The sequence below is a fragment of the Cupressus sempervirens genome, chromosome 7, assembly GCF_028749045.1.
Source record: "Cupressus sempervirens isolate cs-2001-9-10 chromosome 7, ASM2874904v1, whole genome shotgun sequence".
Lineage (NCBI taxonomy): Eukaryota > Viridiplantae > Streptophyta > Pinopsida > Cupressales > Cupressaceae > Cupressus > Cupressus sempervirens.
This window is the reverse complement of record NC_143124.1, coordinates 707,643,951-707,660,911: the sequence shown is the minus strand read 5'-3', so window position 1 is coordinate 707,660,911 and position 16,961 is coordinate 707,643,951. Positions and strand designations below refer to the sequence as shown.

Here is a 16,961-nt window from a genome sequence, read left to right as displayed (position 1 = left end):
TTCCTCTTGGGAAGTGTTAGGAACCTGTGTGTTCCTTCTGTTTATTTTGTTAGAGTAGAGTTGTTGGACGCATATGCTTTGTAAGTCGTCCCGTGAGTTTATTTTATTATCCCACATGCATAGGTAGTATTACTTTTCTAGATCGTACCCAGTATATAAGAATAGGTTGAGGCCCTTGATGGGCACGGACGAATTTATTGTATTGAGCTTGCTCAAAGGAGGTTACCCCCTCGAAGTGGCCTGCGATCAGTAGATTTATTCTGAGTTCTGCTATCACTTTGTATTCTGTTATTTCGAGCATTCTCACGATATTGCTATAAGGAGGTTCTTCTCATCTGGTATCAGAGCACTCTCTTGGGCTCGCTGGGTGGAAATTACATCAAATTTTTTTCTGTCGTGGCCTTCAGGTTCCTCTCACTTCTAATATCTCTTGTTATTGCAATAACTCTTTTCAGTTGTTCTGTCTGTGAGTGAATTTTTCTAAGTCGACTGTTCAAAAAAAAAAAAAAAAAAAAAGGTAAAAATTTTTCTGTTTTTTAGTCGTAGCTTCCTTGTTTGCTTTCTGTTTCTGCTCATACTTCCGCAGAACGTCTGCAATATCATTTCGCATACTTCCTTCCTTGGCGACCCAACCCCAAATTTTACATATCAAAGCCCTAAATCCCTCATTTATCTAATTTTAGGGTTTGCCCTATCTTTTTCACCTCTCATCCAATCGCCACCAAACTGAGCCACAAGATTCAATTCCTCATTTTGCTCCCTTATCCCTCTTGGACTGTTCGCCTCATTTCGCCTCCCTACCCTTGAAACCCTCATTTTTCTTTTTCCCTTGTCCCCAGATAGTCTCCCACCACCCGTCGAACACCCATTTCCTATATGAGTTTTACCCAAATCCAAGTTTGTCGTAACTAAAAAAGTTTTTGTTTCTCATCTTCTACCCATTTCGAAAAAAAAAAAAAAAAAAACCTTGTTTTATGGTTGTTACGCGTACAGGAGCAAAAATCATGGAAGAGGAAATTGCATCCCTCAAAACCAGACTTCAAGATCTGGATGACAAAATTCTGGGTCTTAACTTTCAGCAGTCAGCCATGAGCCGAAACCATTCAGGAGATACTGGGTCCTCTTCTGGCAATTTCCGTGGACCAAAGCTTGATTTTCCACGCTTCGATGGTTCTGATCCGACTGGATGGATCTATAGGGCAGAGCAGTATTTCAGTTTGCATAATACTTTGGATAACCACAAAGTCTCCCTTGCATCTTTTCATTTGGAACATGAAGCTCTTCAATGGTTCCGTTGGTACATCAAGGCTAATGTAGGCCCAACGTGGAGCGAATTGTGCACCCTCATTTTGGAGCGCTTTGGCCCTAGTTCCTTTGATGATTTCACAGGAGCACTCACTAAACTGCGTCAAACAGGCACTGTAAGAGAATACCAGACAGAGTTTGAAAAATTAGCTAATCACACAGAGGGCTTGTCTGATGAATTCTTCCGTAGTTGTTTTGTCAGTGGTCTGAAGGATGCACTTCGCTCAGAAGTCAAAATGTTTCGACCTACTACAATGATGGAAGCCCTTGGGTTGGCTAAGTTAGCGGAAGACAAGATTAGTGCTCTACAACGCTCCAGATCTAATTTTGTTCCATTCAGAAATACAGGTTCTCACAACCCTCCAGTCATACCAGCTCCCAGAACTACTCCGATCAAGCACTTGTCTGAAACAGAGATGCGAGTTAGGCGAGACAAAGGGCTTTGTTATAATTGTGATGAGAAATGGTCTCGGGGCCATAGATGTGTTCAGCAAAAGCTCTATCTCTTGGATGTGGATTCTCCACCGGAACTGGAAGAATATGTAGATGCTCAGGAAACAGTGGATGCTGAGGTTGAGCCTCACCAGCCTGAACCTCCTTCCCCAGAAGCTCCACCAGAGATATCTGTCCATGCTTTGGCAGGAGTCACTACTCCACAAACCATGCGGGTCCAGGGTTTCTTCAAGAAGATCCCTCTTACTATACTCATTGATTCTGGTAGCACTCATAACTTCATTGATCCACGAATAGCCAAACAGGCTGATTGCTTTATCCATCCCTGCTCTAGCTTTGAAGTCATGATTGCCAATGGGGGCACTTTACCTTGTAAAGGGAAATGTCGCAACGTGCGTCTCTCTATTGGAGATTATAACATGCGCTCTGACATGTTTGCCTTACCCTTAGGTGGCTGTGATGTGGTTTTGGGTGCCCAATGGTTACGCACTCTTGGCCCCATTCTCTGGGATTTTGCTGAACTTTGGATGCAGTTTTCAGCCGAGGGGCACCAACACACTTTGAAAGGCTTACAACCAGGGTCTCTCAGCATCATCAGTTCACACCGTATGGAAAAACTTCTTAAGAAGAATTCACATGGTGTCATCGCTCAGCTCCATTCCATTCAGATGCAGCCATCAGCAGTCTCTAGCACTCCTGCCGATCTCCAACACATTTTGGACAAGTATTCTGGTATATTTGCTGAACCTGTGGGATTACCTCCTTCTCGTCCAGAGGACCACCGTATTCAGCTCCTTCCTGGCAGTGTTCCGCCCAACATCAGGCCCTACCGCTACCCATTTCATCAGAAGACCGAAATCGAGATACTTGTCCGTGACTTACTGAAGCAAGGTATTATTCGCCCTAGTACCAGTTCCTTTTCTTCTCCAGTTCTGCTTGTTCGCAAAAAAGATGGGTCATGGCGACTCTGCATTGATTTCCGAGCACTTAATCATCTCACTATAAAGGACAAGTTTCCCATTCCAGTTGTTGATGAACTTCTTGATGAACTTCATGGGGCTCATTTTTTCTCCAAGTTAGATCTTCGTTCTGGGTATCATCAAATTCGGGTTAATGAGGAGGATATACCTAAAACTGCCTTCCGCACACATGATGGTCACTATGAATTTTTAGTCATGCCCTTTGGCCTCACGAATGCTCCTTCAACATTTCAGGCAGTGATGAATAACATATTTCGACCATACCTCCGGAAATTCATTCTAGTCTTCTTTGATGATATCCTCATATATAGCAAAACTTGGGCTGAGCATCTCCATCATCTGGAGCTTGTCTTGCAACTTCTCTCTGATTATCAACTCTGTGCAAAACTATCTAAATGTGTGTTTGGCCAGGAGGAAGTGGAGTATCTCGGGCATATTGTTGCACACCATGGAGTGCGGGTGGATCCTACAAAAATAGATGCCATGAAAACTTGGCCGCATCCTAAAACTCTCAAGAGCCTTCGGGGTTTTTTGGGGTTGACTGGCTACTACCGCAAGTTTGTCAAAGATTACGGGAAAATTGCAGCACCATTGACAGCTCTGTTAAAAAAGGATGCCTTCTCCTGGACCCCTGTTGCTGAGACTGCATTTGAACAACTGAAACAGGCTATGTGCAGTACACCTGTTCTCGCGATGCCAGATTTTTCCAAACCCTTCACTATTGAGAGTGATGCTTGCGGCAATGGATTGGGTGCTGTTCTCCTGCAAGATGACCATCCTATTGCATTCACTAGCAAAGCCCTCTCTGGTAAGAATCTAGCCCTCTCTACTTATGAAAAAGAAATGATGGCTATTTTGCATGCTGTACAGAAGTGGCGGCCATACCTCTTAGGGAGTCATTTTTGCATCAGAACCGATCACCAAAGTCTGAAATACTTCCTGGAACAACGGGTATCCTCTCCTACACAACAGAAATGGGTCAGCAAACTCATGGGGTATGATTATGAGATCACCTACAAGAAGGGTAAGGAGAATATTGTGGCAGATGCTCTTTCTCGCACATTTGATAATCAAGCTTCCCTTTCCGCTATTTCTAAGCCCATTCCCAATTGGTTAGAGTCTGTTCAGCAGGGCTATGACAGTGACTCTTCTTTATCTCAAATCATTCACCGGCTAGCCAATAATCCTTCTGCTATACCACATTACTCTTGGGATGGTGCTTCTCTTCGATACAAGGGTCGGCTAGTGCTTCCTCAGAACCCAGCTCTACATCAGGCTATTTTTTATGAACTCCATGCTTCTCCTTCAGCAGGGCACTCAGGCTTCCTCAAAACTTATGAGCGAGCAAGGAGAAACTTCTTTTGGAAAGGAATGAAACAGACGATTCAACAGATGGTGGCTGAATGTGATACTTGCCAACGCCACAAGGGTGAAACGACCCTCCTTCCTGGCTTGCTCGAACCATTGCCCATCCCTACACGGATTTGGACTGATATTTCTATGGATTTCATTGAAGGGCTTCCTAAATCCGGTGGCAAGACAGTGATCTTGGTTGTGGTTGATCGTCTCTCGAAATATAGTCATTTTTGTGCCCTCAGCCACCCCTATACTGCCTCCTTTGTTGCACAAATCTTCATGGACCAGATATTTCGTCTTCATGGACTCCCTTCTTCCATTGTCTCTGATCGTGATGCAACTTTTACCAGTCATTTTTGGACTGAACTGTTTCAGAAAACTGGCACCAAACTGAAGATGAGTTCGGGCTATCACCCACAAACTGATGGTCAAACGGAAATTGTCAATAAATGCTTGGAAACTTATCTTCGTTGCTTCACTTCCGAACAGCAACATCAGTGGGCCAAGTGGCTCCCTTTAGCTGAATGGTGGTACAATACCTCTTACCACACTGCCTCTAAAATGACTCCATATGAAGCAGTCTATGGTCAGGCACCTCCAGTGCTCCTTCCCTACACTCCCAACAGCTCACCAGTCCAGGCAGTTGACATAGTTCTCCGCAGCAGGGATCAGATTCTTCGTACCTTACAGGATAATCTTCACATGGCCCGTAATCGGATGAAACAACAAGCAGATCAACACCGTTCTGAGCGCTCATTTCAAGTTGGGGATATGGTTTTTCTTCGTCTACAGCCATACAAACAATCCTCCCTAAAGCTGAAAGGGCGTCATAAGCTGGCCCCAAAATTTTATGGGCCTTATCAGGTTCTGCAGAAGATTGGTTCAGTTGCTTATAAACTGGAACTTCCTCCTTCTTCCCGCATTCATCCAGTCTTTCATGTTTCTTGTCTAAAGAAAGTTCTGGGTACCACTGTCAGAGCACAAACTACTCTCCCTGAAATGGATACGGAAGGATCCATTATCCTGGAGCCGGTGGCAATCATTGACCAGCGCACTCGCCAGCTTCGCTCTCGCTCCATCTCTGAGGTCTTGATTCAGTGGCATGGCATGCAACCAGAGGATGCTACCTGGGAACCCCTTCTTCAGATTCAACAACAATTTCCACACCTTAAGCTTTGAGGACAAAGCTTTTTTCTAAGGGAGAGGGGATGTTAGGAACCTGTGTGTTCCTTCTGTTTATTTTGTTAGAGTAGAGTTGTTGGACGCATATGCTTTGTAAGTCGTCCCGTGAGTTTATTTTATTATCCCACATGCATAGGTAGTATTACTTTTCTAGATCGTACCCAGTATATAAGAATAGGTTGAGGCCCTTGATGGGCACGGACGAATTTATTGTATTGAGCTTGCTCAAAGGAGGTTACCCCCTCGAAGTGGCCTGCGATCAGTAGATTTATTCTGAGTTCTGCTATCACTTTGTATTCTGTTATTTCGAGCATTCTCACGATATTGCTATAAGGAGGTTCTTCTCAGGAAGAAACCCATTAGCTGTAAATGGGTCTATAAGGTCAAGTACCATGCAGATGGTACCTTGGACAAATACAAAGCCAGACTTGTTGCTCGAGGATTCACCCAACGTGAAGGCATTGACTATGAGGAGACATTTGCTCCAACAGCTAAGATGAGTACTATTCGTATTCTTCTTGCCATTGCAGCTCAGTATGGTTGAAAAGTTAATCAGATGGATGTGAAGAGTGCTTTTCTCAATGGTGAATTACAGGAAGAAGTCTACATGACACAGCCCCCAGGTTTTAAGGTTGCCGGTTCAGAACCAAAAGTATGTAGACTCAAGAAGGCCATCTATGGTCTTAAACAGGCTCCTAGGGCTTGGTACATAAAGATTGATCAGTACTTGGTTACTCAGGGATTTTAGCGCAGCCCGTCAGATAGTAATTTGTATATTAAACACCCTGGTAATGAAATTCTTTTTCTTGTTGTCTACGTGGATGATCTAATCATTACTGGGAGTTCAGAACATTTGATTTCAGATATCAAACAGGATCTATGCAAAACTTTTGACATGACCGATCTTGGATTGCTTCATTATTGTTTAGGTATTGAGGTTTGGCAGACTAACAACACTATTTTTTTGTCTTAGTCCAAGTATGCCAGAAGTTTGCTTGACAGGTTTCGAATGCAGGATTGCAAACCTGCCTCCACTCCTATGGAGACTGGTCTGAAATTGTCCGCACAATCTGATTCTCCTCCTGTAGATGAAACACTCTTCAGGCAACTAGTAGGTAGTCTCATCTATCTTACTACTACTAGACCTGATCTCAGTTTTGCAGTCAGCTACATCTCCCGGTTCATGACAAACCCCAAGACTGATCATTGGATTGCAGCAAAACGTGTATTACGCTATGTACAGGGTACTTCAGATTATGGTCTTTGTTATACAAGGAGTACTACTCCTCAGCTTCGTGGATTCGCCGATTCTGATTGGGCCGGCTCAGTTGATGACAGGAAATCTACTTCTGGTTATGTGTTCAGTATCGGATCTGCAGCAGTTACCTGGACCAGTAAGAAGCAACAGGCACATGCCCTCTCCTCTACAGAAGCAGAATATAGAGGAGCTGTCAAGGCAGCTTGTGAAGCAGTTTGGCTCCATCAGATGCTTGCAGATATGCATATTTCTCAAGCGGGTCCAACTTCTTTGTTTTCAGACAATCAGGCAGTACTCAAACTCGCCAAAAACCTAGTGTTTCATGAACGAACCAAGCACATAGAGCTTCATTGCCATTATATTCGACAATTAGTAGAAGATGGAACTATTCAGTTACTCTCTGTCCCTACCTCAGAGCAACCAGCAGATATTTTCACAAAACCCCTTGGTCCTGACAAGTTTGTTAAATTCAGGGGATCTATTGGTGTAGTAAATAGATTGAGCATTATGGGGGGGGTATTAGAATAATCTTTAATGCTCACTATTGTAGTTTACTGTAAATATTAGAATGTTTCTAATATTTAGTTGTAGTGTAGAATAGAATGTTTCTATTCTATTCTATCGTCCTTTTGTATATATTGATCGTTTCGATCTCTGATTAATCAAGCAAGTATTCTGCCATTTACGTTTGTAACAATTTGCAGGTCTGAAAAAGACGATTTTGATCTGAACAGGAGCGTTTTTGCCTAAGACAGCAGAGGCAAAGAGATTTTAGCATAAAAAACTGTGATTTCACCCTCAAAAATGCTGTTCCTTGACTGTAGAAAAACAGATGCCAAAACTGAAACCCTAGCCCGCAATTTTCAGATATGATGAGGATCCAAGTTGTAGAAAAACAACCTCCAGATCTGCGATTTTCAGCAGCTGAAAAATGACAGTGAACACACGAATTCTTCAAAAAATGGAAAACCCTAGATGGGTTTTAAGAAATCGCAGAAAAAATTCCAAAAATTTTGAAGCAAATAATTTCAAAAAAGAAATTATAGAATTTTTGAAAAAACTTCAAGTATTAGCTCTAATACCATATTACGGAAGTAATTGGTAAAATAATTGCTTGTTATTAACAGAAACCAAGAGGTCAATTTATACAAAAGAATAAAGCGATGTTTCCTTAGGAAACTATCAAAAAGAATAGAAATATTCTATTCTAACAGATAAAGCTAAAAAAGTGAAAGCTAACTAGATATTTACAATAGATAACCATTAACTAATAATAGACGACTTATCTATTATTGTAATATCCTTGCCTGCCAACGGTAATTAAGTCATCTACTGCTACCGTGGGAGGACAATACAACTTACGGCTATCCAAGCATGCTCTGCAGGTTGGTTAGAAAGATGAAGATCAATCCTTCTCCCCTCCCATCTTAATTTGCCTATAGATTAGTAGGGTCCTTGCTCTCTACTATAATCTGAAAGGGGGCTGCTTCATTCCATCGATAACTCCTTTGCCAGTTGTGCTTCCTTCTCTAATCTGCTCTCACTTTTTCTTTTGTGCTTTTATGGTTGAAACTTGTAGCATCTGGGCATTTTGTTTTAAATTTATAATTCTTATATGTATGCACATTGACAATGAAAGCATTTGAGTTTTGTTAATTTGTTTATCAACTCTCATGTAAAATCTTAATTTAAGGATAATGTTATATATTAAGGCTTTAAGCTTCTATAATGTCTACAACCAATGCTTTAACTCATGAAGTTAGATGGACAGATTGCATGTTAGATGGAAGCCCCCACCTACAGGTTTTATTAAGGTTGACTTTGATGGCTCATCTAAATTTAAAGGGAATACGGGCAAGTCAGCATGTAGCATTTGCTTAAGGTCCTAAGGAATCATTTGGGTGAGATAGTTGCATTTAAAGGGTCTTTCACTGCCTCAAGGCACCAATAATTTGGTTGAGGCATATGCTTTACTTCATGGATTGACTCTTGCTAAAAAACTGTGGATTCAGAAGATTCAAGTGGAAGGTGATTCATCTCTTATCACCAATGCTTGCATTAATAGAAAAAATCTTAACTGGAGAATCAGATATATATGGGATACCTTGGACTCGTTTAAAATTTGTCATATTTTGCATATCTACAGGGAAGGGAATTATGTAGCTGACCTCCTTGCCAATTGGGGCTTGAATATAGATTCTACAGGCATGGACATTTGTGTGAATAATTTTTCAGATTTGGAGTATTTAATCCTTGGACAAACGAAATATTTAAATATGATATTCATAGTCCAGTGTTATATGCCAGAGCTGTCAAATGGATTTTATATGATCGTCTCATTTTTTAGGACAACAAGATTATCCTTTACGCAGAATTCTAGTTATTACATTTGCCTGTGAAACAGCAATCAGAAATTTGAGAATATGGTCAACTTCAATTATGGCACAGGATGTTGCTGGAGCCGGGCACTATTTTATGCCCTGGGTTATTGGAACCCAAATCGGAGGCCATCTATCTTTGAGAACTTGGACACTGGATATCAAATGTGAAACAAAGACCAAGGATAATTTTTCCGTGACTGTGGTTGCCTCTGATCAATAATGCACTCTTGCAGAAAAGGCCACTGATGCCTTTTATAAACTGAGTGACACAAAGGGACAAGTTCAGGCATATGTTTTTGATGTTATTCGTTCTACTGTCCCAAAGATGAATCTCGACAATGTCTTTGAACAAAAGAGTGGGATTGCTAGAGCTGTTGAAGACGAACTTGAAAAGGTTATGTCAAACTATGGATATGCGATAGTGGAAACGCTTGTTGTTGACATAGAACCTGATGTGCTGGGGAAGAAAGCAATGAATGCAGCTGCAAGAATGAGGGTAGCAACACAAGAAAAAGCAGAGGCAGAGAAAATTTTGCAAATCATGAACAGAAGGAGAAGCATAACCAAAGTATCTGTCAGGACTTGGCATCACTAGGCAAAGGCAAGCAATTGTAGGTGGGCTGAGGGAGAATGTACTTGCGTTATCAGGGAATGTGCCTGGCACATGTGCAAAGGATGTGATGGATATGGTGCTGGTGACACAGTATTTTGACACCATAAAAGAGATTGGAGCACATTCAAAATCTTCAGCAGTGTTCATACCCCATGGGCCTGGTGCAGTTCATGATGTTGTTCAGCAGATCAGAGATGGACTGCTCCAGGGATCACATCACATGCCTTTCATCAGTAGATATATAAGTTTGTGTACCTAATAAGGATTTTAAAAATGTAGTGCCAAGCTTTTCAATGTCAACAGCATTTTATTGTCGCTTCTCAAACACATTATATTATCAAATAAGGATTTAAAAAACACAGTGCCAAGCTTTCTAATGTCAAAATGCATTTTATTGTCCCTTCTACAATACAATGTATTTGAATAGGACCAAAAAAAATTATGGTACAGGATGTTGGCATTTATGCTGGAAGGATTGTGTTTGAGTATGTTGGAGTGGATGTTCATTGAACAGCAGAGTGCTTGAGAGTTCATCTCTTTGTAATTTCACAGTCTGCAGGCCACAGGGTGTAGATCTCAATTGGTGGACAGAGCATCTGAATTCTTTGTATGCCAATCCCACATGAGCCAATCCCACATGATTGATCTTCAGCAATTTGTACATTGCATCAACTTGGAGGGGATGAGGGTTCCACTTTTGCCTTCAAAAAAATAGCAATAAGGTTCGTGCCGAACAATCAATTTGATAGATTCTAGAGCACAGAGACAAACCCCTTGCTTTGTTGCAAGGATTCTCAACAAAAAGTTGGACAACAAAGATTTGGACAACGAAGAGATTACCAACCATCTCCTTATCAACCATTCCTTCAGATCACAGTATTGGGACTGGCTACAATGGTATCTAGTCTGTAGTAGTCCAAGACAATAGGATATAATAGAATATATAAAGAGTAGAATAAAATCAAATGCTCATTGGGCTGGGATTTGTGTCGCAGTTTCATCTATGGCAAATCTGAATGGCTGTCAATTGCGTTTACTGGAGCTATGGATCTAATCTAAGACTATATTGTACACCATTCGTTCTACTATAATTGAGAGTCTATTCAAACAAGAACCCATAATCTCTTTAAATAAATCTAAAATACATTTGTAAACCGAAAGAAAAATAGGAATCTTGATTTAAATTGCTTAGTTCAAAGCATTTAGGGGCATTTTTGGTTGTTTGCATATTCGACAGTTACCACACTCTCTGTAAAGGTCTTTTGACAAACAGGCTGTGCGCATTTTACCAATTGAATTTTTCCTATGTTACCCGGGACACATTTCCATCCTTAAGCCCCAGGTTCCGGAAACGGGGATGGTTTTGGGGACAGGGGGATGGCCGTCCGGGGACGTTTCCAAGCCATCCCCACCCAGACCGGAAAATTGGAAACACGTCCCTGAAACTTTGGAAACGGTCAACAACTTTCCGAAACACGTTGACCGTCCCAGGGACTGCATTTTCATTTCCTACGCATCCCGGGGACTGCTACAAGTTTCCAGTTTTAAAAAATGATTATACCCAAAATAAAATTTATTTTTTTTAAAAATAATTACCCATACATGGGCCTGCTTGGAAGTCAGAGAATAAATTATAAAATAAATTTTATAAACTTTAATTGATAACTTTTTAACCAATGTACGTATCCTATTATAATTATTATATTAAAGTTTGATTTATAAAAATCGTGCATGCTCTTTTTTCTTGCATTTGTTTGTGCCCAACACGGCATAGAAAGCTGGGGAATGTTGACGGCATAGCAGGAAGCTGCTGCAGTCAAGCTGAACGCAGCAGGGACGGTGGAGGTTGAATGCAGCAGGGAGTGAAGTCTGAGCAGAGTCCAGACGCAGGTTGACTGGTGGTTTGCATTCAGCGTGCAAGACAAGCAAGGGTTTTTAGTTTTGAGAGGTAAGTTTTAAGTTTTTTTATTTCATTTTTTTAAGAGTTTCTTAGTTTTTTAGTTAGGTCTGTTTTCCTGTCTATCACAATACATCATGCTATGTTGAATAGATTAATCCACTAGATGCATATGCATGAGTTCTGACTTCTGAGTTTTGGCAATGTCACCAAAAAAATTTACAGTTTATTGTATTAAAAAATTTAATATTCAGGAATACTGTAATACTGTTACATGAGTGCCATTTTCTGTGCAACACACAGAATACATGAATGTTGCCATATTGCAATATTGCAGATCTTTTTTTCAAGATCTTTTTTTCTGATGTATCTTCATTGTTTATAGCTCGTTTAGTGAACAGAGTTCTTTTTTTTTAAACAAGAAATATTTTCTATTAATCAATAAAAAAATTATAAATATAAAATATGAGTGTCATTTCTTAAATTTTCAGTTTCCATTTCAAATTTTCATTTCTAATTTGTTTAATCTTATACAATGTATGCATTAGATTGTAGTCTGTTATAAGTTATTTTATGTCATGTGAGATAGAAGTCTGAATTTTGTTTTTGTTTTTGTTAAATTTAAAATTCTTGATCTCACAATAAAAATGAGCAGTAACAGCAGCAGTGATGGTACTGGTAGTGATGAAGAATGGCAGGGTGAAGAAGTTGGAATTGGGGGTGGTAATGCAAGTGTTGGGAGTTGATCAAGAGATAAAATCAACAAATTTGAAATCCCTTTAGTTGTCCTAAAAGACTTTGCATGAGGCCCTTTTAACCCTTATAAACCTCTATGTTGCCTTGTTCATCCAATAGATATCAAAAAGCAAAATTAAAGTGTAAGTAGGATATACAAATGTCATGTATGTGAAAATGAAATTAGAGGGAGCTACACAAGGATATGGTCTCATTTCTTGGGGGTTAAGGGCAAGGGAGTTAAATATTGTAAAAAATTAGAGGATGCAAAAATAGAGTTTTATAGATTACACATGGAGGCTGAATAGAAGTCTAAAGGTCTGCCCATTTTTATACCTTCACCCTCACAGCCATCTACTCATGGTATTCACTCTATGTCATCTACTAGTAGTGCATTTTCTAGTGTGGGAACCAAAAAAAATGAAAAAGGAAAGAGGAAGGCTAGTGATAGTGCGCAGCCAGGGTCAGTTACAGATTTGTTCAATGCACAAGCACAGGAAATGTTAAATTATTCAGTTACTGATTTCTTTTTTGCCCATGCCATCCCATTTCATATGGCCTGTTAACCATTCTTCAAGAAAATGTTAAAAGATACAAGTTTAATAGGTCCCTCTATGGTACCCCCCGGAGATCATAAAAAATGCACTACCCTCCTTGATAAAGCATATTCCAAGGTGGGTTTGGTGATGGAGGATATGAGGCGTACTTGGATGAAGACTGGTTGTTCCATTGTGATGGATGGGTGAACCGATATTAGACATCGGCCACTTATCAATATCATTGTCACATCCGCAGGTGGCTCTTATTTTCTTAAAGCTGTTGATTGTTCAGGGAAACACAAGGATGCAGATTTTCAGTTTGGCATTCTACGAGAGGCCATAGAGGAGGTTGGACCCTCAAATGTGGTTCAGGTGATTACTGATTCAGCACATGTGCGCAAATTGGCTTTCAAATTACAAGCACATCTTTTGGACTCCATGTTGTGTTCATGCATTGAACAATGTATTGAAGGACATGGGAAAATTGTCTTGGGTAAAAGAAGTGGTGACACAAGGAAGAGAGATTCAAATGTTTATTTGCAACATTTGCAACCACCACACTTCTCTCTTCAAGACATTTCCAAATGTGGTTCAAGTGATTACTGATTCAGCACATGTGCGCAAATTCGCTAGCAAATTACAAGCACATCTTTTGGACTCCATGTTGTGTTCATGCATTGAGCAATGCATTGAAGGACATGGGAAAATTGTCTTGGGTAAAAGAAGAGGTGACACAAGGAAGAGAGATTCAAATGTTTATTTGCAACCACCACACTTCACTTGCTCTCTTCAGGACACTTTCAAAGAAGGAATTCCTCAAACCTGTAGAGACAAGATATGTCAGCTACTACATTTTGCTAAAGAGGATGGTTGAGGTGCATGAAGTTCTACAACAGATGGTAGTGAATTCAGAGTGGATTAGATGATCTACAGAAAACACTACTAAAGGAAAAGCCATCAAACAAAGGATCCTTGATGACACTTGGTGGTCCACTGTGAGGTAAGACATTGTTGATTCTCATTTTCACTTGAAAATCATAAATTTCTTTCAATTTTCACATTTCTAAATATCTGATTTTAATTTAAAAGATTCTGATTTTCAGTCATTTACTTTAAATAAATAGATATTTGACATTATGTCCTTATTCTCATTGCAGATATGTTTGCTCAATCATCTCTCCTATTGTGGATGTCATCAGATACGCTGATATAGACTCTCCTAGCCTTGGGGAGATATATGAGACTATGGACAGCATGATTCAAAAGATGAAGTAAATAATTTTGGCTCATGATAATGATTTAGTCTTATACAAGGAGTACATTAAGCCAATTTTCTTGTGGAAATGGAATACTATGAATACTACACTTCACATGGCAGCTTGTGCACTAAATCCAAAATGGTATGAGCCTAGGCCTAGAAGGTGTGCTCCTAGCGAGGATGATGAGGTCAGACATGGGATTATGAAGGCCTTTCAAAAGATGTATTCATCTCAGGAATCTAGTATACTTTGTGAGCATTGAGTTGCTTTCACAAACCTTGATGGTCCAAACTTTGGCACAGCAAAGGCAAAGGTGGATAGAGCAATATTGGCACAGAAAAGCCCCATTGGTTGGTGACAATGGCATGGATCAGATGCACCATAGTTAAAGATGCTTGCAACTCGTCTCCTCTCACATGTTGCTAGTTCTAGTGTTGCAGAGAGGAATTGATCTACAAACAGCTTTATCCACTACGTGAAGAGAAATAATCTTGTCTCTAAACGAGCAAAGAAGTTAGTGGTTGTGCATAGTGCTCTACGATTTGCGGATCGTAAGACTCCAGAGTATCGACAAACTCCAATTTATGGTGGGATATTGATCCCGAGGACACCACCTAGGTTGATGAGGACAATGCACTGCCGGGACCTTGGCGTTCTGTTGAATGATGCATCCCTTGAAGCTCAAAATGATAGTGATAGTGGCTTTGATATGGATGATTAGGGGCAGCTGCCATAATATATTTGTTTTCATTTTGACTTTGATGTTTCAGACTTGGAACGTTTTGTCTTTGACATTATATGATCATTAATAGTTGATACATTGATGGAATGATTATATATTAATATGATCATTGATAGACTATAGTTGATACTTCGAAAGTTTGAAGTTTAAGTCTTTAACTTTTCAATGTTTTCATTTTGTTGAAAGCTCATGTTTTTCATTCTCTCATTTGATTCATTTCACGACTTGCTATTGGTATTCTAAGTACTTAAATGATGATTGAAAATGATGCTATTTTTTGTGATGATTCAATTAGATGCTAATTGTTATGCTCTGTGATCATTGATGAATCATTATTTGATGAATGGAATTGATGATTTTAAACTATATTACTGTGATGAATGTGAAATTGATGAATCTATTTGAAAATTCAGAGATATATATATATATATAGAGAGAGAGAGAGAGCCGTCCCCTGCTATGGCCAGAAAAAACTTTGAGGAAACCCGTAAACTTGGGTAACATAGAATTTTTCAAAAGCCTGCCTTTGATACCTTCATTAAGACATTGTTCAAACAACTCGCTTGCCTCTGTATGAGGTCGCGGCTGTACACAAGGTTGGCAAGGTGTTTAAACGTAGTGTTCACGGGCGTTTAAGCCAAGCTGCAAAATAATAAAGGTGACTTCCCTAATTTTCCGCAACACAAAATGAACAGTCCTAGTAGAGGCGAATGAGTAGTTCCAGATGACTATGCTCGGAACAACAGAAGATGTAAAGCAGGCATTGTAAGCTCAGAAGCAAACAGATTTTTGTTTTCAACCAGAGACTACTGTAGAATTTTACATTTCACAAAAAAATACTTTGATTATAAACAATCGACACCATAGATTGCAGAACTTGATCCCCATGGACGGGTTAAGGGCATGGACGTTATTTAAAATCTTTAACTCCCTCAAATCTTTACTTATACAATCTCGCGGTTACCGAGTTCAAAACGAGTTCCTATCGAAGTTGATAAGATTAAGCAAGCATATTGAAGCAGAAAGATGAAGTGGGTACCTGTGTTAGAGTTCCAGAGTAGCCCATGTCTTTAGCTTGGAAAGCCATTTTTAATGTGCCGCGCTGTTTCTGATTCTGCTTTCCGTGCTGAATCCATAAATAGAGTGGAAGAGCGTATGACGGGTAGGAAAGAAGTTTCCAGGGAGTGGGTGGCATACTCCACAAATATTCTATCGATTACTTTTTTTTCTAAATACTTACATTTTGACAGGATGATTGGGCTCCGTGATCTCAAATTCCTAACCAACTGAACGTGGTCCATATATTATTGTGTGGAATCTTGAAATATGGCGAGCCCGTGCCAATTCCTCTTTATTTTTCGGTTTTGTTTTAATTTTTGCCGTCGCTATTTAACCCGTTTACCTTCCTACCGGTAATCTTCTTCGGCTTTGATGTAGGGTTTCGTAATAGTTTTGAGGTGACATTCTCAAATTTGGGGGAAACCCTTTTTTTTTTCTTTCTTTTTTGAATTTAATTGGCCTATGGTTGCTACAATCATGAGTTTGGCACACAAGATTATTTTATTTTATTTTTTGCAAACCTTAAGGATTTCAAGAATCTATATAGTGAAAATTTTATAGATTACAATTGTTTGAATTGCATTTCTAAAGAGAGAAAGAAAATGAACAAGACATAGAGAAAATCTATCGATCATTATGAATTATTGGATTGTAGTTGTGACCTTTCTTGTCCTTTATTAGTGCTATGTTGTATGACCTTGCTTGGAATAAGATGCAACATGATATTTCTTTATATATTTGTGGCATATAAATTCTTTTAAGGTCAACATTTGTCCTGTGCAAGCATTGATTATCGATTGTTCTAGAATTTCTTTATCTATTTATAGCATTGGCTAATTGCTTTTTATTCGCATTTCTTTAAGGCATACGTCTCTTCCTACAGTAGCACAAGGTATGTCAGGGCTAACTTTATTCTTTTGCTTTTATAACATATTTTGTTGCATTTGATTTTGTGATCATGATATTTACATGAAATCTATTTGTGGAAGCTTTTTAAAATCTATTTGTGGAAGCTTGTTGCATTTGTTTTTGTGAGTTTATTTTTTGTCAAACTTAGGGTTTTATGGTAGTTTTGTATGCTATGTGGTATCTGTTCTTATTCATTCATTGGCCTCGTAACAATCGTTCCATATTCAAATAATGAATCTATGTGTATCTTTTAAATCAGAATAAGTTTGTGCATGGATCTATGAATTTTGATT

The 16,961-nt window shown here is 39.5% G+C and overlaps 1 protein-coding gene and 1 pseudogene across 1 annotated transcript in view; one reads left to right on the top strand and one right to left on the bottom strand.

Moving 5' to 3' along the window:
- Positions 1 to 15,810, bottom strand: part of LEW1 (Undecaprenyl pyrophosphate synthetase family protein) — a 51,343-nt gene extending 35,533 nt beyond the window's left edge. Inside the window, exon 1 of the mRNA XM_089792590.1 lies at positions 15,740 to 15,810. Coding sequence (XP_089648716.1) covers positions 15,740 to 15,787 — 48 coding nt within the window. The 5' untranslated portion in view covers positions 15,788 to 15,810. The remainder of the gene's footprint in view (positions 1 to 15,739) is intronic.
- On the top strand, positions 1,508 to 11,394 carry LOC149549180 (uncharacterized; annotated as a pseudogene).
- Positions 15,811 to 16,961: the final 1,151 nt, after the last annotated feature.